The 22,698-nt window shown below is 39.0% G+C and overlaps 1 protein-coding gene across 1 annotated transcript; it reads right to left on the minus strand.

Moving 5' to 3' along the window:
- Positions 1-313: 313 nt before the first annotated feature.
- LOC148430122 (cytotoxic granule associated RNA binding protein TIA1-like) lies at positions 314-22,489 on the minus strand. Its single transcript, XM_088415141.1, has 12 exons — positions 22,274-22,489; positions 21,427-21,523; positions 17,194-17,292; positions 16,105-16,159; positions 13,686-13,773; positions 12,102-12,177; positions 7,715-7,823; positions 7,329-7,424; positions 6,198-6,282; positions 5,794-5,932; positions 3,368-3,516; positions 314-1,627 (listed from the first exon to the last, which is right to left on the minus strand). Exons 1-12 carry the CDS (start codon positions 22,297-22,299, stop codon positions 1,489-1,491), a joined length of 1,158 nt encoding a protein of 385 aa, XP_088271267.1. The 5' UTR covers positions 22,300-22,489; the 3' UTR covers positions 314-1,488.
- Positions 22,490-22,698: the final 209 nt, after the last annotated feature.

Here is a 22,698-nt window from a genome sequence, read left to right on the forward strand (position 1 = left end):
CATATTAGTCTTTTAGGCGTTGACTTGTGGGACAAAAAAAAAAAAAACAATCTCCAAAGCCCAGTGCAGCAGTTTACGTTTGGGTAGTGTGCTGAAGGGGCCATCTGCTGGCAACAATGAATATTACATTTTATTTTAGAAACTCACGTTGAATGACACCAAGTAATTGTCAAATTAAAATGTGCGAATAAACTCTGGCTTTCAAGTTGAGATGAATACGAATGCCATTTGGCTTGATTAATATTTGACTCAAATTTATGTTAAGCCAGTTCAGGTTTGTGTTCGGACACTTTTAATAAATAATACATTGGAATTTGTGTTCATGGCCATTTTAATAAGACAAAAGCAAGAAAACATTGTTTACAGTAGCAGAGTCGTCCGCTCTCAGGGCTAACACCTTTCTAAACAAAAGGATCTGAAAACAAGTGTAGGCACTGCCGAATTGAAGCGTTTCTTTATTAGCTAAAACAAACCAGCTTTAATAAGGCAACAGTAACGTAGGCCTCCATGTTTCTCTGGCAAACAGAGCAGGTGTAAAGGTTGAATGACACACTCAAAAACGTTTATACAAAAAAACTGGCATCCCAACAGATCTTGAATTAAGTAGAGGGGAAAACAGGTGACAAATATTTCTTTACATGAGGATTGTGTCAAATGTTTAAGTGTGCACTGCATGGCAATGCTGTCTTTGTCCCTGCATTGAAGTATCACGGCACACTGTGCCAGTGTCACATTTGGCAGTGCCACTCTGCGACCCACATCGTTAACTGTAGAGTTGTTGAAACAAAAATGAAAGCACCCGCAGTAAACAGGAGCATTTGTACTTGCGTGGTATCAAATGGAGACTTATTTACATGTGGTTAAAAGGTTTGAGGCTGTCCAAAGAGTAAGGGGGGGGGGGGGGGGGGGGGGGGGGGTGTCAAGAACAAGCGAGGATGTGAACTGTGCAATATTAAACCTGCCTTTACAGAGAAGCAGCAGTGGCAATCAATCCCTGCAATATTTAAATTTTTGTACAAATGAGATTCTCTTTCCCCTAAGAACCCTGGTTCATAACTTAGCAAAAATCAGACCGTGACAGTTCTTCAGAAATAATAACTAAATAAGGACACTCCTCAGTGATTCTGAGGGACTACGATGGAAGCCTTTTTGCAAAAACCAGAAAGTAAGTTTCGTCTTTACAGTTTCGTCATTTACAGATAACTTAAAAATGGCACAGGTCCAGGATCTCAGCCGGTTTCGGCTCCAACAGAGGGTTTAAATACCTGTGTGGGTCAGATTGCTCCACCCTGGATCTCGTGACCTCAACCCCCCCAAAAAGAACTCTGTTAACAAACTCCTCACCAGAAGTCAATCCTCACAATGAGATCCACACCCCAGTAAAAGTCTTAGTCCTACCAAAAGAGGTGGTGGTGTCGCACAGCCTCACTGAGCATGTTAAAGCCAAAAAAGGCAGACGGTTGACATATCTCCTGCCCTTTCCCCTTATCAGTGTGTGGGGTATCCTGTTGCTCCCATACCAGGCTGGCTGGCGAGCATACTCCCATTCAATCCCTGTGTGGGCTCCATAACCCCACCGTTACTGATGCCGCTCATGCCAGTCCACCCAGCATTGGCCGGTATGTGACTGCAAAAAGGAGGTAGAGACAAGACAGAGACAAAATGCCGGCAGGTTAGAAGAGATGAGGCGAAAAAGTAGCCAAGAGGATACATATTAGAGCTACAAAGATCTGGACAGGCTAGAATGAGGAAAGCAAACAGATTAGAGTTTGTAAGGCAGACCAAGCAAAAAAAAAAAAGCGGAATCAAGAAATTACGGATGACAAAGATGTCAACTACTTATTCATGGTGGACAAGCAAACCAAAAGCTAACATAGCATAGTCTTAATGCAGCAATCACATTTTGGTTTCACTCATCCTGCCTGCCTGACCTCCTTCCCAAATGTGAACCAGCAAAGATTAACACACTATAAAATCTGAGTGTGCCCCCACCTTGCTACAGTACAAGTGTTCCAAATGAAGCAAGGCACATTACTGAAATCAAGTCAGAGGAGGTCCGGCCTCCCAGCAGGAAGTGTGCTTCTACCATACATTGGACAATAATTAATACAATTACTACGCTAACTCTCCAATAGATTGGATCTCCATTGTATTCAAGTGCGCCAAGAATTTAGACTGTTAATATTTACCAACAAATACCTGCTTTATTTGGGGGTGGGGAAGGGGTACACAATATGTCTGCACATTTGAACATTGTCTGCAATTTGAGTAGGACCTACAAGCACATTTTTGACATTTGGATAGTATCAGTCATATGTTGTATGTAGAGATGGAAAAAAAAGAAACAAAAAAAAAAGAAACAAAAAGGTGTAGGGGTAAATACTGGCATAAATGATTAAAAAAGAAAACATTTCAAATAATATTCAAGAGGGAACACAACTATCACGGTTGAAAGTCAGGACCATGATTGATGAAACAATGTTGGTCGTAAATTAAAATGTCATTTTGTGAACAGGAGAGTTTACAACAAGACAAGTCACTGTGACAACATATTTCTTTTTGTAAACATCCTGTCTGATCATTTTCTACATTTGGAATATTATTGTAGTTCACTGCAGCTCAATTTCTTGGAACTCATCAGGTACCAAGATGAAACCCTATAAGAGCCACGATCAGTCAAATTTTACAGTGATGTCACTGTTCTCTATAATTATCCAGATAGGCCTCTGCCCAGCCTGGCAATTCGCTTCTGTTAAATAGGACACATCGAAGGCTTTCATTCTCAGGTGTAAATTGAAAGCGGTGTTTTCAGCGCTGCTTTCAGCGCTGCGTCGATTGACGATTTTTTTTGTTTTTTAATTTCTCAATCTACCCCATTATATCTGTGGGTGTTTACAACTTGGATAACAGTTCAGTAACATGTAACATCTTATGTGATCAGGTGTTCCTCTGATTGTGAGCAGTGTTTAAGAAGTCTTAAAGATTGTGATCCTTCATTGCATTTATTAGGCAGTCTTCATGTATGGACAGTTAGCTAAACCAAAATTTAGCATTTAAATTCTTTAAAAGCACTTTTTTTTAATCAATTAGAAACTGGCAACTTCCAACGTAAATGGCAAAAAACAACAACATTGGAATAAACCATTCGTCGAATGAGCTGAAATGTTGTGGGATGACAGGAAGAAAACAAAAACCAAACTGTCCATCCCGTCAACGCGGTTAAGGTGAAGGGCTGGTGGAAAGGGAGGTGGAGGTGGAGTTGAGAGAGATAATAGAGAAGTTTCACAGCTCCCCTCCAGTGGCCAGAGTTGGCTTGTGATGTCACAATCTTGTTGGTGCTGGAGTAGAAGCATGACGTGCTACTTACTTGAAGCCCTGCTGGTTCCAGGCCTGACCATAGACACCATAGGTGGGAACCTGCCACCCATTTGGGACATACTGGTTGATCTGAGGCCCATTGCCATACCACTGGCCCCACTGGCTGTAGGGCTGAGCTGCAGGGAAACTAATCTTGTTCTGAGGAAGGGCAAACAAGAAAGAAGGCTTGAGAAAAATGCCATTGAGTACCCTTTTAACCCTAATCTCTCCAAAAGAGATGTAGATACAGTACGATAATAAGAAGAGTGCTATGAATACGGTTCAACCAACACTTGACTTGTTGAGCTGACAAGCCTCGGGTTTTCTCAGTACGCTTTCTGCTAGATAAACAACCATCAACAAAGACTGACTTTTCTATCCACCAATAAATTATCTTTAACCACGGGTCCATCTGGGGCCGTCCACAGACTGCTGAAGGAATCATGAACTCAACGTTAAAACGCTGCTTGTTTTCAAGTCGATACGTATTATGGAATATGGAAGAATAAATGACAACTTATGGTTTGGAGTGTGTTTTGTTGTTAATTTCAAAACATTCAAATTTGTTAACGCTTGAAGGACCTTATATATCCCTTACTCTTTAAACTTAAAAGTGCAAGTTTTCCAGAAAATATTTAGATTGGCATTTGTAGACTTTTATATTACGCCTCTACTCATTTGGATATATGACTTCTTTAACTCAGAGGAGACCTTTGAGTATAGAGAATATTTGTCTCAAGATTATTCACACAGATAAACGGTATGTTATTAAAATGACTACTTTTAGACGTATTTCTTCCATCGTATATCAAATAACACATTTGTAGTTATGGGGGGCGGAAACAAGAAAGTGCGAGGCAATGTACAAATGTGTGCTCGTAGACGCAAATGTTGCAACAATAAAATTATTTGAAGTTTCTATGCTTTATTTTTTGACACAGCTGAAAAGTAATTTGTCAAAAAGCCCTACGAGTCTTTATCACTCTCTTTACATGCCAAATAGCGCCTCCTATTTAACTCAGACGTCCTCTCCTTCCTGCTTGTCATCTGCACACACATCCTCATTACTTTGGACCCGTCCAATTTGTTTGAAATCGAGGTCTTCAGAAATAATTAGCTGCTCATCTTACTTGGGATATTATCCCAATTATCCCAGAGCATCGAAAGTTGCCCTTTGCGATTTCTCCCCCCACCTGCCGACATCCATGCCGGCTTCAAGCACACGTTAACTATGGCGTTATATTTGCGCCACAATTGCGAGCGCGCAAAAAAACATTTTGAGCGCAGAAAATCAAACTGAGCGAGCGAAAACAGATTTTGAGCGCAGGAAAAAAACTATTGAGCGTGTAATAAGAGTTTGAGCGAGCGCCGATGGATTTAGAAGACAGAAAAAGAAGTTGCTTGCTCAAAATTCCTTTTTGCTCACTCGCGAAAACCCTCTCTCGCTCAACATGTCACTCTTGCTCGCAATACTCCTTCCTCCCTCGCTCAACATCGCGTTTGCTCAACATCGAGCTTTCGCTCACTCAAATCGTCCTCTGCGTGCGCTCAGTTCTGTACACACGTTTTGTTTGTGCCACAAAACCAGCCAACCAGAGCATGTAAAAGCACATTGATTGACAGCTTGGTACAGTATCTTGGAGAGTTTACACTTAAAATACCATTTTATGACAAAAGAAGTCTCGGGAAGAGATTTCCAAGGATCTGGTGAACGTCTGCTCCATTGTGCCTCTGCCTCGACAATGTGTGTGCCTTTGCTGTGGGTACGCTTCATGACTGACACGGCAGGTCCTGTGAAGTTTTAATCTACTCCCGTCCCAAATCCTGCTTTTACACCTACAGGGACATGTCGTGTCAGTCACGAAACGCACCCAGAGCAAAGGCATACACATTGTCGAGGCAGAAGAAGAGTGAGGAGCAGACGTTCACCAGACCGTTGTAAATCTCTTACCTAGATTTTTTCATGCTGTTCAGCCTAACAACTACAGTAGATCCATTACATATATACCTTTTCCAAATCACCAAATAAGTCTTTGGTTAACGTGTTTTTTGTTTGTGTGAGTGTGTGCAATTTATCATCACTTACTTATACCAAAAGGGTGGCTCAGTCACATTGCTAGTTGATGTGTACCTAAACTAAGAAATAAGCAGGGACTATTTTTTTTTACCCCAGATTGTTTGAAAATATTCCTTATTGCCGTCGTCATGCACGTTATGTACAATGAAGACTTTAAATCGTCCTAAAGTATGAATGGCTGCATGTCTATTTGCGCCCTGCAATTGGCTTGGCACCTAGTCTAGGGTGTACAGTGCCTTTTGCACCAAGTAAGATGGGCGAGGTTCCAGCTCACCAATGAACTGGACGGCGTCATACAAAGACCTATGTTTTTTTTTTCCCCTTTCACTTGTTAACTCATAGACGTAATTGAAATTTACCTGCGGTACAGGCATTTGTTGTACCGGGTTCATCATGTCTGGGTTCTCTTTACCCCAGTAGCACTTGACCATGTGGCCCTCTAATGCTGTCCCATTTACAGATACAATGGCATGAGCTGCTGACTCATGGGAGCTGAACCTAAGGGAAAAAAATAACACATAAATACAACTCACAAAATCTATTGCAGACAAATGAACACTTTGAAAAAGATTCAAAATATTTCATTCAATTGAACGGATTGATTATCAATTCATCTCAAGTCATTTTGGTGCTGTCAACCAAAGTGGGAGCGTTTGTACTTTTTACATACGTTTTAATACTTTTCACAGCAAGTAGGAAAAAAAATGTGTCTGTGACAGTATGAACACATTATTGATGGATTTATACATGCTTTTCTACACACCTTACAAATGAATAACCTTTATCTGGAAAAACCCTGATTTCCATGATTTGCCCAAAAGGAGAGAAGGTCTGTCTCATTAGTTGTTCTGGAAGTTAAAAACAAACAAACAAACAAAAGATAATTATCATGAACACACTAGAAAGAAATGAATGCAAAACAACTTACACATTTGCAAAGAAAAAAGGACAAAAGTAAACAAACACAAGAGATTGCAGTTAGCAACAATGTCTATTTTAGTCATCACTGGTATAAATATAAAACAGCATAAAAGCTATACTTCATAGGAACATTCATCTCACAATTGAAAACAATTATTCAAAGCATTTACAGCGCTATAGTTTGCCTGCGTCCACAACACATAATTTTTGCCATTGGACACATTTTAATCTTCTGGAGGCAATTTTAAAAGAACAAAGGCTATGGTATTGATCATTAATTATAATTAAGACATTTCAAATCACCTGGAGGCAATTAAAAAAAAAAAAACAAAGGCTATGGTATTGATCATTAATTAAAAATAAGACAAGGGTATGCATAATTTTGAGAAAAGCATTTTTTGGTTTACATCAATAAGATATCACGTTAAATTTTGAAATTTTCATTAATGTTTTTTGTTTTTTAAATTCAGTTTCTTGTTGGTCACAAGCAACAACAATAATGAAAAAGTCACAAAAACGAAAAAAGAAAAAAGGGCACCTCTGGTCCGCCGTGATCCTCACTACGGCCAAGGGATGGAAAACGGGATCTGTACAGCTACTGTATAATCTTTGTCTCAAATAGTTTTGGGTTGATCCCTCATTAACCGTGAAAAACGAGGAAGTGTGTGTGTGTGTGTGTGTGTGTGTGTGTGTGTGTGTATATTTAAATGCATACACTCATACACACTAGATGAGACAATGGATTTGTTTATTGATATAATTGTGACTAGTCATTGTGACAGGTCTACTTTCACTGTAAAATTTGTAGTCACATGATGATCAAATGACTCCCTTTCAACTCTTTCATCTGTCATCCTTTTGAACTCTGAATCATGTCATACTCCCCCTTCTCCCTTAAGGGTACAGATATCTAACAAAGGTTAAAAAAAAAAAAAAAAATGTTAGTTGGATAGACATTAAAAAGCGGTTTCACCTGTTAGTCCAGTGCTGACACCACCACAATACACAGTGCAATTACTAGGACTGGACTGGTTCACGACGTCGTCAAAAGACAGGTGCTTGGTGTTACCTGGTGAAACATACAACCTTGTTGTTCATAAATGAATCCTAATGCAAAGCTGTCAAACTCCAGTCCTCAAGGGCCGGCATGCAGCATGTTTTCCAGTTTTCTCCCCCCCAACAGACCCGATTCAAATTAGCTTATTAGTAAGCTCTACAGGTGATTGAAATGATCAGAATCACTTGAATCTGGTGTCTTTTGAGATAGCAAACATGCAAGATAGCACCCCTTGAAGCCTGGAGTTCGACACCTGTGCTCTAACACGAGCGCCAAATCGGTGCACATATTTAATGACATACTTTCATAGGTGGTTTTTGGTGCAGGCGGCTTTCTTGTGGCCCAGTTCGTTCGGATTTGCCTGCCTCCTAACCACTGGCCCCCCATCTGCTGAATGGCATTCTCCGCTTCCTGAAACAAAATAAAATAAAAAAAGAGAATGTTGACATTTCACTTCGTAGTACCACTGTCTTAAATGGTGTTACTTTGTATAATTTCTTCGTATGACTTCAGTGCATTTCTTTTTTTTTTTTTTTTTTTAATACGTGGAGTTTGGCGGAGAATCTGATTTTTTTTTGGGGGGGGGGGATGTAAGTGGTGCTGTCGCTGTAAATAGTATTTTGGTGTCATAAATAATTATTTTTGTTTGTTGCGAAGTGTTTTTACTGTGTTTTTACCGTCTTTTTGCGTCATTATGTTGTCTATTGTTGGGTTTTTTTAGTCCATCTGCTTTTTTTTTTTTTTGCTACGTCTTTGAATTTTTTGTAAGTACAGTGGGCCCCCGTGTTACAAACTTAATCCATTCAGCGGCTACGCTCGTAACTCGAACTGCTCGTATGACGGGCAATCCAAACCTATGGTAATTCGTGAATGCGTGCAACGCGTGCAAAAACCTTAGGTAAAAACATCACGACTTTATACACATATTAAAAATGAGTAACATAACCTACTGTACAGTTAAATTAAATAACATAAATATACAAAGGAAAAATGACATTTACCTTTGGGGCGACGTGACTTGAGCTGGGTGGAGGCGGAGGGGAGCAGAGACCAACCCGCAGAATTTATTGATTTATTTTCTTATACGGGAACTTCTCAAAACTAGAACATATCACCGGCGATTTCCTTCTCTTTAATCCATAATAGAAGAAGCCTCTCAATTTTGTTGTCGATTGAGGTCCGTCCCCCGGCAAGGAAAGTCTTGCCCTTAGAAGATTGCCGAGCGGTTACGGCCATACTCACGAGCCATGCGTGCGCCTAATTGATATATTTTTTTTTTTTATTATCTCCTGCTTGGTTTCTATTGTCAACATCCTCTTACTTCTTCCTTTACCGCCACTAGCAATTTTAGAAGCCGTGTCTAACAGATAAAGTTTGCAAAGTCTTAACAACATTCCTTCCTTCCATTTTTGACTCATTCTCTCCTTCTTTCCGTCCCGACCAGCTGTGCCATCAAGCTAGATAAAGGCGTTCGGCCAATAGCATATCGGCATTTCTGTGATTGACGTGACGCCGGCCAATAGCATCTCCGTGAGTGAGACCGTGACTGACACCGTGACTGAAACAGTGACTGTGACATTGTAAGAGCAATAGCATATCAGCGTTACAGTGTCATGCATGAGCAGATGCTTTCGTTAATGTAGCAATGCGAGGTCAATTGTACGTACACATTGACTGGCAACGCGTGCTGAAATCATAGTTAAATCCATAACGAATTTACACACATATTTAAAATTAGAACCATAATCTACTGTACAGTTAATATAACAAGCATGGATAAACAAAGGATAAATGACATTATCCTCTGGGGAGACGTGACTTGAGCTGAGTGGAGCCGGAGGTGAGCAGAGACCAACCCGCAGAGTTTATTTATTTATTTTCTTAAACAAGAACTTTTCTCAAACTAAAACATATCAACGGCGATTTCCTTCTCTTTAATCCATAATAGAAGAAGCCTCATTTTGTTGTCGAGCGAGGTCCGTCCTCTGGCAAGGAAAGTCTTGCCCTTAGAAGATTGCCGAGCGGTTCCGTCCATACTCACGAGCAAGGTTAACTATGCATGCGCCTCCTTCGTATTTTTTTATTATCTCCTGCTTGGTTTCTATTGTCATCATCCTCTTACTTCTTCCTTTACCGCCACTTACAATTTTAGAAGCCATGTCTAACAGATAAAGTTTGCAAAGTCTTCACATTCCTTCCTTCCGTTTTTGACTCATTTTCTCTCCTTCCTTCCGTCCCGACCAGCTGTGCCTTCAAGCTAGATAAAGGCGTTCGGCCAATAGCATATCGACATTTCTGTGATTGACGTGACGCCGGCCAATAGCATCTCCGTGAGTGAGACCGTGACTGACACCGTGACTGAGACAGTGACTGTGACATTGTAAGAGCAATATCGTTCAACGTTGTCGTGACAAGCTTTAACTACTGATTATGATAACGTGGCAAAGCGAAAATATAGGAACAAATACAATGGCCGGCGTGTCGGATTGCTCGTAAGGCGAATGGTCTGTGCGTAAGTGGGGGACAAAAAACTACGCGGACCACGCTCGTAAGTCGAAATGTTCGTAAAAGAGGGTGTTCGTAAACCGGGGGCCGACTGTATATGTGTAAATACTGCAAACGAGAATGAGATCGACCAGGAAGAGGAGACTCCCATGGAAATTTGTCTAGGACTCAATGGAAAGTCCACAGTAAGAGACTGGAGTTAAAAGTACTATAAAAGCCAACCTCATCAGCATTCTTAAGCGTTATGTCAGTAGTTGAAAAATCTTTCTGGATAATCGTAATCAAATGCGACAATTGACTCATTCCCCCCATGACTCGATGCCTTTTAGTGTGACCATTGACCAGCACGTCACATGTCTGCTGAGTTTCTCTACAAAAATTCAGTTTAGTTAAAAATGTGTTTCTGCATTTCCGACAGAATGATGGACCGACGATTACAATTTGGTCTGGGTTTAAAAAAAAAAAAAAATAGTGGAATGACTATGGCAAAAGTGCGGCGGGACACTGACGACTCACGGATAAGCAAAAACAAAAAAATCTAAGATGCACATCTCTGCTATTCACTAGTCCTGCCCGAGGTAGGAGTAAGCTACTGCATAGCATGATATGGTTGGGAGGTAAAACAGAAACATTGCTGAAAGAAAATCAGCTTTAAAAAAAAAAAAAAAAAAAAACAGCTACATATTTGCAGAAACTCTTTAAATCTCCAAAAAGCATGTGAGAAAACGTTTTATGGTCCGATTAAACCAAGGCAGAACTTTTGGCCATGATTCTAAAAGGCATTCTTTGTTGGGGTTTTTTTTGCGTCTAAACACCAATGCCCATCAATAAAAACACTATACCTTTTGTAATGCTTCATGGAGGCGGCATCCTGTGGCATTCAACTGCCATTTTTTGAATTGGGTTAACTCTTGCTATAAACGTAGCAGCTGAGCAGTTCACTCTAGACAATTTACACTCAATGCAACCAAACGTTTATATTCGTCTAACTTGAATATAAAAGTTTGGTTACTCTTGGTTTGAGCGGTTATGCCTGGTGACTGGGAGAGACGGAAGGATGGCGTCGCAATGTTCCTCCTCAATGCACGTTGTCCCAAGTGCAATCAATCATTAAAATGTAAAGGAGATAAAACAAGGAATCTTAAACATAGAAATAGAAAACAAGCATTTCACCTAATAAAAGTGCTACTTGCAGTTCCAGCCATATTGTTAGACAAGTTTTCTATTGCACTAAATAATTATTTAAATGCATAAAAGTATAAACTCGATTGGTTCAAAATGCTCTATTATTCTTCTGTACATTCTTTATCAATTCTTTAATTTATGTTTCCTTATTTTCCAGTGTACTTGTAAAATACATATATTTAATATTAAGAAAAAGAAGAAGAAAAAGAAGAAGAAAAAGAAGGCAAAAAAGAAGAAGAAAAAGAAGAAGAAGAAGACCGTTTTAAAGTACCGGAGTTGGAAGTTGTACCATTCAGAGTAATAGTAAACATTTTATGGAGATAATGATGAACAACTCAAAACTGTCAGTGTACACGCAAAACCTCCACCCTTCTGCAAAAAAGGAAAATAAAATGCCAAGATATGCAGACAAGACCAACCGAACTTCATTTTTGGCTAGTCAAAACTTGTTTAAATAGTAGCAGGTATGTATTATTTCCCATTTTAAGGGCATTTTAGTTTATTTTTACTTCCCCTTTAAAGATTATATTTCAGTCATATAAATGATTGGTCACATTGATGGTAGAGTTAAGTTTTTACTTTACTGTTTTACTTTTTTTATATTACAAAAGCATGACATTTGGGTGTATGGTAGGGGTTTGTAGAAATGTAAAAACCCCATACTTTCTTCAGACCCTAACGTCCACAATTCCAGTTCTCAGTGAAAAAACAAAAACTAGATAAGTTGTAACATTTGAGTAAATACAGTACATGCGTGTCCTTTTGAGTTTATATATACCACTTTATGTCACTACAAATTTTCCAGAACAATTTGGACAAATTAACAACAAAACTTGTAAACAAAACATAGCTCAATGGACCCCAACACGCCCATTTTTAACAGTGCTGTTCTGATGTGACAATCATCTTTTAAAATACCACTATACAATTTTGAGGCCGTATCACCTGAAGCTCATTTGAACTACCATACAACGGTTAAGAAATTAAACCACAACTTACCCATTTGTTGAAGAAAGACACAAAGCCATAGCCTTTAGATTTCCCTGTAGCCATGTCTTTCACCACACGTGCATCTCTGTAGATAAAAAGACCAACCTCAGAAAAACGTATCCTCAGTTATTGTTCTCAGATTGATGAATAAATAACTTCTCAACCAGTCACCTGTATTTTCTTCACTCATTGTAGTTTATAACACTGTAAATGTTAAAAGCCTTGGTAAATCTTGTTGTTACAAGATGTGCCGAGGCTTCGAAGCACATCTCAGCCAAGTGGGTGCGGCAAAAGAAGCCCCAATTCAAAGCGTAACGTTTCACGAAAAATCATGTGACCAATAACAAACGAGGTCTTGTTTAGTGTGAATTACAGTATGTCAATGGTTCATTCAACATATGGTTACTTCATGACACTCGAGTCATTGCATCGCTTTGCGGGTGTTCTAAGTGAAGTTAGTTGACAAATTAGTCACTATGTATTTTCTATTCCTACAAGTGTCATCATTGGACCTTTGTTGCTGGTTGCATGTTCAGCATTTGTAGCCATCAATGGCAGTAAATGAATTAACAGATTTTGACAGTTTTAAACTCAATTATTGCTGTAACGGGACAAGCTACAGAGTGGACGTAAGCGCGCCCGCAAATCCAACTTCAGCGTCACCGCGTCTCTCTTGCTGCGGGCAGACCAAACACGAAATATGGCGTCACTATGTTCATTCCGTAGGCTTTCAGCTGAGGCTGCTGCTAATGCTACTGCCTTTCTAGCAGCTGCTGCAGGATTTTCTAGCTTGCTATTTCTTAAGCTTAATGAATTCTTACCCTTTCGTTTGCCCCTTGGTAGCAGGATGACTGAAAGTGCTTGATTTGACAGCTGGCTTTTTAAATGTTAATATCACAGAGTATCAGCTTATTTCATCGTGTCAGGCAATATCGCGGTCGCGATTAAAATTAGAATTAATTGTGCACCCCTACTCCACATGCGTCCTCCGTGTTGCCTAATATGCATTCGCATCCATTTGCGCAAACTATATTAACTGCAGTTCAAAAGTGCTGCCTGTTTTGTCGTCCAACACAGTCAGTGTATCACACCGAGCCAGTTTCACTCACGGTAGCAAGATGGGTGAGTGTCTTGCCCAAAGACACAACTGCACTGACAAAGCGAGATTTAACAGTTGATCCTTTTCATAGGTGTCAAACTAAGTCCTCGGAGGGCTGGTATCCTGCCTGTTTTCTGGGTTTTCTCTCCCCAACACACCTGATTCAAACGACTAGTTCATTAACAGGAGTTAGAAAATGATCCTAATCACAGATTAGATGTTCAAAAACATGCAGGATACCGGCCCTCGAGGACCGGAGTTCAACACCTATGCACGACATACTCTACCGCATGAGCCACGGAGGCCCAAACTGTACAAACAATGTTTCATTTCTGACTTGTGTCCTATTTGCATAACACACCTAATACTAAAACTGACTAATGTCTACTTAGCAAACATCTACATTTTGTCACTGTTCATCTTGTAATCCATGTTGTATTTTGTATGTTTTACTGCTTAGTCTCATTAAAATTGTCTCACTAAATATTACTCACGATATTCTACCAAAGGGTCCAAAGGCAGCTTTGACGTCTTCTGTTGATATTTCTGGACTGAGATCTCCAACAAATACATGAAAGTGATCTGGGGAAGAAAGGAGATAGGTGGTGGTGGTCAATCAGAAATGTTCATGTTCAAAACAAACATTGTTTTTGATGTTCATAACTCCTGACCAGGGAAGCTATACAATTTGAATTACCATGAGTATAAAAGAGCTCTTTATTCCCTGAACCTATTTGTTCAACAAGAAAATTAGCGCATGGTAATTGTAACACCAACAATACATTTAATACAATAACAAAAGCACAGGGATATATTTTAGTTGGATTTTTGAGTAACTCATTGGGCAACCATGTACTATACTTCCAGTGATATTTTTTTAGTGTTAAGAAATTAAAAAAAATTTGCAGTGCATCTCACACACATCAAATAAGTTTTATTATCGCATTTATTTAATGCAAGAAGTAAATATTTTACAGTCAGTGCTTCTTTAGAGAATACCCTCATGTATATGTGTCTGAATATGTTTAGAACATACAGTGCACTAGTCAACATTTCTTTAAAATGCGGTTCACAAACTGACTGATCAACCATTGCCACATAAAAAATAAATAAATTTAAAAAAAAGTCATATTTGACCACATCATCAGTCACATACACTACGTTAGGGCTGCACGATTAGGGCCAAAATAATAATCACGATTATTTTGGTCAATATTGAAACTATGATTATTAATCAAAATTATTCATATGTTTGATCAAATATGTCTATTTATTGCCTTTTTCTAAACAAGTGGTGTATAATCAAGGTTGATACTTACAATTAATTATAGTAAACTAAAAAAAAAAAAAAAAAAAAGCAAATAATGGCAAAAATGTGACACACAGGGCAACACAGCTAACTTACTTGGTGAATGAAAACAATGGGAAAAAAAAAAAGCCGGCTTAGAACCAAGCATATTATTTGCTTTTAAGCAAATTTTAATCAGTTAGCAGTCAACATGTGATTTTCAGTCATTTCAAACCAAATTTATTCCAATGTTTTGCCAATGGGTCCCAATTCACTGCTTGCACTGTAAATACAGTATTAGGTATCAGGTGAGAAACTCAACGCCACTTCACACTTTTAAATACATAATATATTAGGCGGCGAAATTAAGAGACTATTGTCATGCAAACATGCAAAACATTGCCCTCTAGTGGCGGTGCTTGATTTGACTTGTAATCAAAACAATGGCTTGACTTTTTAACTGTTAATATCGCCGATTATCATCTGAATTAATCGTCGCAGCCAAAATCGTGTTCATGATTAAAATTGATTAATTTTGCAGCCCTACACTACGTATGAGAAAAAAGTAAGGTTTTGCTAGATAAAGACGAAATATTTTGGGGTTAATTTTAAAATGTCTGTCTTGCATTTCCTGGCTAAGAGGTAAGCTAAGAGAGTCACTTTGTGATGTGCCCATTCGGTACTTAAATTACGTCACTTCTTGGGAGCCCAGACTGCTTTGGTTAAGAATGTGCAAGTGGTTTATTCATGCTTATTTATTCATATTTAAAAAGCAAAGTAGCACAACAATCTCTTAAAACTTAATTTGAAACATTACATTTTACTTTTGGTAATAATCCCACTGAGGAAGACTGAGTACACTTCAGCTATACATTTCAGTTCATGAAACCATGACTCGGAAAACAAGCATAAACAATGACATCCCCTGTACTGCTGGAAAAAGTTGTCTGTGGAAAACAATCAGTATGTTAAACTGAGGCAGGTCACTTACTAAACTGTGCATAGTCTATCACTTCTTGCTCATATTTCGCAAAGAGATTCCAAGTGTGAATCAATGGAGGCAAACAAGGCAGCAAACAAACAGGCAAAACAGTTTATAATTCCATCAGCAAAAGGGGAGTGCCAGACCGACGGACATCTGATGTAATGTCGACCTCGACAACTACAACGACCGATGAAAAACACGTTCTGATATTCTTATTCCTTCGTTTTGAAGAGTGTTCCCGCCATTCAGCGGTTTGTCTACAAAACGGGCATATGTCGGTGCTGGACCGGTCTGCCCACCTCTGGTGTGTGTGTGTGTGTGTATTTTAACTATGTAACATTGAACATTAACGATCAGATTCAAAGTATGCATTTTTCATCACCTCTTTACTAGGTAATGAAAGCATCTATGCAAGGTGACAAAATTTGAAATTTCATTTGTACTCGTGTTGTACTTGTGTATTCACCTTTTGGCTTTTGATTTTTAAAGCATTATAATCGAGAAATTGTGGTAACAAACTGAAAGAGGAGATGCAATTTGTGATAAGACTTCTAGAGAGGTATTTATGCAAATCATTTGAAAAGTGTCTCGTGTTCTGTATGGAGAAAATATCATCACCCAATAAATAACTTGTACTTACTACTTGTGTCTTTTTTCTGGCTTGTCGGTGTAGTGGCCCAGTTCACTTTTACTTCCTGCAAAAGGACAAAAAAAGGCCAGATGGGGTGGGATTTACAACAAGAGACCAGTGATGGGATCACACCGGTTGACCTTATGATATTCTGTTGACTTATGATATTCTGACTAATGACTTGACATGATTTCACCACATCAATTATGTGACCTCTTGCTTTAAATTAGCCTTCATGGCTTTTGGTCACTGCATGTTGCAGTTAATGATAGCAACACAATGCTGCTAACCTGAAAAAACTTAAAATTTGGTGCAAATATTGGTGATTTGTGGAGAAAGTGTTCACAAAATATTGGTTCTTTTTCTGGAACCATGACTGAAGTGATTTCAACAAAAACGTACAAGTATTTGAAGTATTTGACAAGGGCTGAACAATTTAAAATTGATTAAAAAAAAAAATTTCAGGCAACAAAATCAAGTCGTCAAAATCAGCACCAATCGGCTCCAAACTGCTGCTCACAAACTAGGGCAAGTTATGCGGGCATGCATTACACACATTTTAAAATCATTTGTTTGAAAATTTTGTTCTAGCGGTGGCTGCTCATATAGTAGTTTCAGTAATGCACTTTTTATTCCTTTAACTGCAACATGTAAAACTATTTATAAAAGACTTTGATTTTAAAAGCACAGTAAACATAGGTGGTTGTTGGCTTGATAGCTTGCTGTGGTCTTAAAAGTCAAGGATCCAATAACCCCTAATACAGTCCATCACGGGTAAAGAGCTGCTTTGATCTATGGATAGAATTCTTCTGATTAGTTGTTTAATATTTTAGATTGAAACTACTTCATACGTTCTCAGTTTGATCCAGTAAAAAGAAAAAAAGTCAATGATCTCAATTAATATCTGAAATAGTTTGTGTTTCAATTGTAATTCATCTTTCAGTCATATCACCAAGCCCCGATTGGCACATTAGAAAAGGTGAAGTACATTATATGGTTTACTATCATTATTTATGTGTGTGCATTTAAAAAGTCAATTCACTGGTTAAATCCCAAATCCATCCAAATCCCACTCACCCTGTAGTTACGATAGCTTACCTTACCCATTATTTTCCTTCCATTCATGGCTGCCAATGAGGCAGCAGCATGCCTGTGGTCATAGAATTCCACAAAGCAATACGGATCATTTCCAGCTGTCTGTCAAGTACAAAAAAAATAAATAAAATAAAAGGAAGTTAAGGCCAAATAATTGTGTCTCCATCACACAATTGTAATGCCATTTTTTTGTTTTATGGCCTATGGCAAAAGATAATCATTAATAAGTACTGCTATGGTTGCGGACCTTCACAAAGCCACCAACCACATGGACAAAATTGTTGGTATCCCTGTTAATCAAAGAACTCAGCGGTCACAGAAATAAAATGAATGAAGGTGGGTGTTGTTGGAATCATAAACCCAATGAAAATCCACCATTACTTTTGGATTGTGGTTATACAGAATAAACACAAACTCATGAAATAGACTTTTTTTTTTTCACACCTCATTTAGTCATACATGTTCAACTTCCTCCTAGCAGGATCGCGACTGACAAATACCGTCAGACACGGTACTTACACTGTTTGGCAGCATAGTGTATACTACACAAAACATGGACCAGAACAAGTGAGAGTTCTCAGGATAGTAGAAAATAGTAATCGACAAGCGTGTTAACTGTAAGAGTGATTAGACAAAGCATTTTGATGTTGTAGTGTGACTACAGTTGCACCTCATTCATAAACACAAGATCAAAAGGCCTGTAGTCCACCTCCCTGGACATTGCTCGAAGAGGAAATTCAATGACAAACTGAAGAAAAGGATAAGTAACAGAAGATTTCAGAACACCCAAAGAAATTAAATCACAACTTTTAACACAGTGCTCTCGTTTGCTTCCGTCCATGATGCATAATATCATGGCATATATGTTAATTGTAACAAATGCTAGATTTATTTCGTTTAAAAATACAACTTTTTTTTTTTTAATGTAGCAAGATTTATTTTTATCAACCCCACACACACACACTTTCCCAAGAATCCTGGCAACAAAGTGGCGCTCAGGCTGGCACCTCCAGCTTTGGTCAGATAAAACTGGAGGGGCGAAATAGAACTACAGTCAAGGTTCACCCAGAGCTATCAATATACTCTCCCCCAAACAAACGAACACTCAAAGTAGAAAGCGGACTTTTCTACCAAAATGGAATAAGTTGTATCAGAGGTTGCGATATTAAGATAATGTTGATGGATGCTACATGTAAGTTCATTCTGTTATTTTATTTTATTTTATTTTTTTTTTTTTTTTTACTGTGACATTCGTTAAGAGCTGTTGTTGGTTTGCTCACATCTTGTAAATGCAGTTTGAATTTTATAGACTTACTTTGTGCTTTTTACTGTGCAGTTTTTGGAACTTCGAACATTTTTGTTGGAACCCATAGCTTTTCAGTATTGCGAGTCCTGGGAACCCAACTGTTTAAAGAAGTAAAAAGAGCACTGCTTAACATCAAGGAACCTCTGTCGGATCAAACAGTACCTGTGGTGATCAGAAGTAAATATATACTGTATGAGGTTTATCAAGAAAAACAGTATTCTAAAGTATTTTTGGTTACATTGGTTGTTGTATTAAAGAAAGCTTATAATTGCTTCTAGAGCCTGTCAAAGACGCCTTGGCAGCTAATGCGCACAGCCATACTTGCATAACGTGGTGGTATAGAAAACAGTCTTGACATCGTCAACAATTCATCAGAACATTTTCAGTCAGATTATGACAAATGAGTCAGTCTAGCAATTTAATGGTCAAATCTGTCATTGACTCCCATCAGCTATTTTGCTTACTATGTGTCAGATGAGGCTGATGTTACAGAGAGTCAACAGCTGCAAACAAAAGCAGAGGCCTGTTTGCAACGTGGGTCAGGTACACACGCAAACAAACATGGGTTCACAACTATCTAATTGGCCAGGTCGATGCCGATGAGGAAGCAGGCGATGCTGATGCACTCGACCACGTACCTCCCTGTTATTTATTTAATTACTTTAAGTTTGGGAAGACCTTTTAGTTTAATAAGGTCAACTTGTGAAAAAAAACGAAGACAGATTTACACACTTAGGCAACCAATCTGGCTTATCACTCAACACCAACTGGTGGGTGCGAGGGACGGCCCAGTCAACGACTTGACATCACATCAATTCCTAACTTCCATTCATTTAATTCATTCAAATAAATCAGGGGGGATTGTTTTGGCAAATACATGACCAGACACAAATAAGGAACACCGAATACTCATCAAAATTTACAACACAAGTCTCAAACTCCAGTCCTGGAATGCCGATATCCTGCATATTTTCCAGGGGTCTCTCCGAACACACAAGCACCAAATGATTTACTCATCAAGCTCTGAAAAAAAGTTTGAAAATGTTCATATGCATTCAAATAAGGTGTGTTTGAGAGAGAGGCATCAAAAACATGCAGGACACCAGCCCTCAAGGAATTTGAGACCAATGCTTTACAATAATGCTCATATTCCCCATCATCATTCATATATTATTTGGTATGGTTTATTTTGCTTGTCAAACGCATATGCTCGGGTAGGGGCAATGTAACACAACCCTGGCTCGCTAACGCAAGGTTTAAACAACAAAATTGTGCATATCCAAAGTAATTCTGTATCGGAAAATCCCAGATTCATTGCGGAGAGACCATGCACAGAGCACAAACCTGTCAAAACGGGGGTAACGGGAATACATTTACATGACCAAATACTGCATTTGGGTCAGGGAAGGGGTAACTAAGGGGTCTTATTCAGGCTTTTTGAAGCGTTGGCAGTATGTAATTATCATGCAATGTATGAACCGGTGTTTGGCTTGAGTTATACATGACTGTGTGTATGTGAATCAGGTACCTGCGACTAAGATTTTTTTTTTCTTTTTTAATTGAGGAACGCAAATTACTCGAGGACTTATTTTACCCCTTCTTAAGACTAATAACATTCTATAGATATGTGCTTACAAGAGTTGGAAGGTCTGATTTCAGTCAAGTCTCAGCTCAAAGTTCTTGTAACAGAACCCAAAACACACAGCTAAAAACAGCCAAGAAAAGCTGGGAGCAAAATATTGGACTATTCTTACCTTCTATGAACCCTGATATCAATCCTACTGAACATCGCTGGAAGAAGTTGAAACATGTTGTCTGGAGAACACACCCTTCAACCCCGAGACAACTTGGACCAGTTTGCTAATACAGAGTGGCCAAAATACCTGCTGAGAGGTGAAGAAGTATCACTTCAAGTTACAAAAACCATTTGATCGCATTGATTTCCGCAAAAGGAATAAAATGTTAACAAGACCAGTCTTTTTGTCCAGCCTTGTTTCTTAGGCCCTCTAAACACCAACCCGACGATGGGCCGTCGTGGCCCACTGCAGCATCAATTACTGAGGTAAATAGGCTCAGAAAAATCACCATGAACATACAGCAGTGACGCCAACTACTACATACCTTCTGCACATGCATTTGATGTAGTATTCCTTGATGGCATAGGCGGCGAGTCAGTGTTCCTACCGCATGGTGTACATTTTGCACAACATGTTGTGGGATGCCTGATGTCTGTAGCTTTATTCATACATAAATAGACAGACTACCTTTATTTTTGATTGATTGATTGATTTTCCCTCATGATGGATCTCCTCGTGCTTTTCTGTCTAGGTAGGAATTTCAAACATCAAACTTGGGATGTGGGAAAAACAAAAAAGAAAATTATGCTGTTATGGATAAAGTTGTGCATTCTAAAGGTTTCGACTGTTTTACGACGTCCCACGATAAACGGCAACATTCCAACAGTGTTTTGCCACGCCAAAAATGACAGCGCATGGCAAGTTCCGATAAGCAACGTCGGCTTAGTGTGTAGAGGACCTTTAAGTTAGTTGTGTTTTAATGGTTTTGTTGAATTACATACCAGGTGATATCAATGGCTGCCAGGCGAAATACTCATGTCTCCAAAATTATTACTTTTCAAGAGACTCCAAAGATGGCAAGTTTGTTCAACTATTTGTATTCTACCGTGAAATTCACCGAGTTATTTTCCACACTTTATATTGATCAACAATTTCTAATTAAAAATAAAAAATGAAAAAAAGCATTTTTAGTTATGCATTATTAGCTTTGTTCAAGTTATTTCCATGACCACTCTAGGTTTTCTTTTATTAACAGGTGGGTACCAACAATCTTGTCCACGTGTGTACATTAAGGTGTACATTTAGTGGCTCAATCCCTCTTGACAAAAATATGTTTGAAAGGACAACACTCACATCAAAAATCATTTTACAGCTTTTGCAGGGTCCTATCTGTTGGAAAAGCTGCAGAATGAGAGGCTCTGTTACATCTCTGGACAAATTCCCCACATACCTAGAAGAGGAGTTTAAAAAAAAAAGAGGCGAAATCAATTCTTCGTCAAACAGGAAGTAGCATGCAAACAAAGGCTAGGAACAGGGCTAGCTTTTGGTTAATGCGCCTCCAATACCCCGATGGGAAAATTAAAATCTCACGTGGTTATGTGGTCATTTTGTACTACTCAAAATATCAAAGCATGGTCGCCCCCCGGCTTCTTTTCAAGAGCAGTCCCGCGGTGTCTCTACGAGCGTTGACGTGGCTTGGCTTTTAACTACTTTAGGATAGCGACACCCGGCTGAAACGGGCCTCATTGCTAACGCAGTTGGCAACGCTCGTCATCAATAATTAAAAAAACACAATGATTCCAAATTGGGAATGTAATTGTAAAAAAAAAACAAAAAAAAAAACAATAGGGCCGTCAAAACGAAGAATCCCCGTTAATTATGCTGCAAGTCAATTGAAATTGAAAACACAACGCTTGCTACTTAGGTTAATATCAGCTAGCCTTCGCTAGCCATTCCGTTTCAGGTGCAAAACCTTGATTACAGTGCCTCGAACGGCTAAGGGCAGCGTTTGCTTCATATTTAAATAGTATATCACAATGTTTATGTAAACGCCATGAACATGTATAGCACGCAATAATGAAGAGTGTGAAGGTAGATGTCGCAAATCCGAAATAAAAACGTGGACACATCTCAGACGCGCCATAGGAGCCTTCCCATTTCGGGAGATATTTCGGGAGATATACTAGGCCGTTGTACTCACAATGTTCTGGGTTGTTCGTCCTCCATCGTCAAGATTTAGCGGTTGTTTCTCGAGAGGTCCTTAAATCAATGACATAAAAAAATGTGTTTGTGTCGACCTCAACGACTGAAGGGAAAAAGGCCGGAGTGCCAAAGCTATCCGAAAACGTCAGCGGTTGCCTTCGGCTGGCGCAAGCAGCACATCCAGACAGCAGTCTGATGCAAACAATAGGAAGTTGAAGATGGCGGAAGAGCGGCGTCAGCAGCGTCAACTTGCGCGTTTTGATGAAACGAATTGAAGTGCACGCAAAAAATTGCAACATCTGGGCTGCATCATCAACTGCAACAAAATTCCGAATTAATATCATAATGTTTGTGGGCTTTTTGTGTTTTGGTTTTGTTATGTTGGAGGGAGGGGGCACTTGGATTTCGTGCGTTCTTGATTGC

Source organism: Hippichthys cyanospilos, chromosome 1, assembly GCF_059441005.1.
Source record: "Hippichthys cyanospilos isolate Australia breed blue-spotted pipefish chromosome 1, RoL_Hcya_1.0, whole genome shotgun sequence".
Classification (NCBI taxonomy): domain Eukaryota; kingdom Metazoa; phylum Chordata; class Actinopteri; order Syngnathiformes; family Syngnathidae; genus Hippichthys; species Hippichthys cyanospilos.

Coding starts and splice junctions, on each gene's coding strand:
- LOC148430122 (XM_088415141.1), bottom strand. CDS start 22,299: ATGGAGGACGAACAACCCAGAACATT. Junction 7,824..12,101: donor TGTCTTTCTTCAACAAATGG/GTAAGTTGTGGT, acceptor ATTTTGTTTCAG/GAAGCGGAGAATGCCATTCA. Junction 5,933..6,197: donor AAAGGTTATTCATTTGTAAG/GTGTGTAGAAAA, acceptor TTTTTCCCTTAG/GTTCAGCTCCCATGAGTCAG.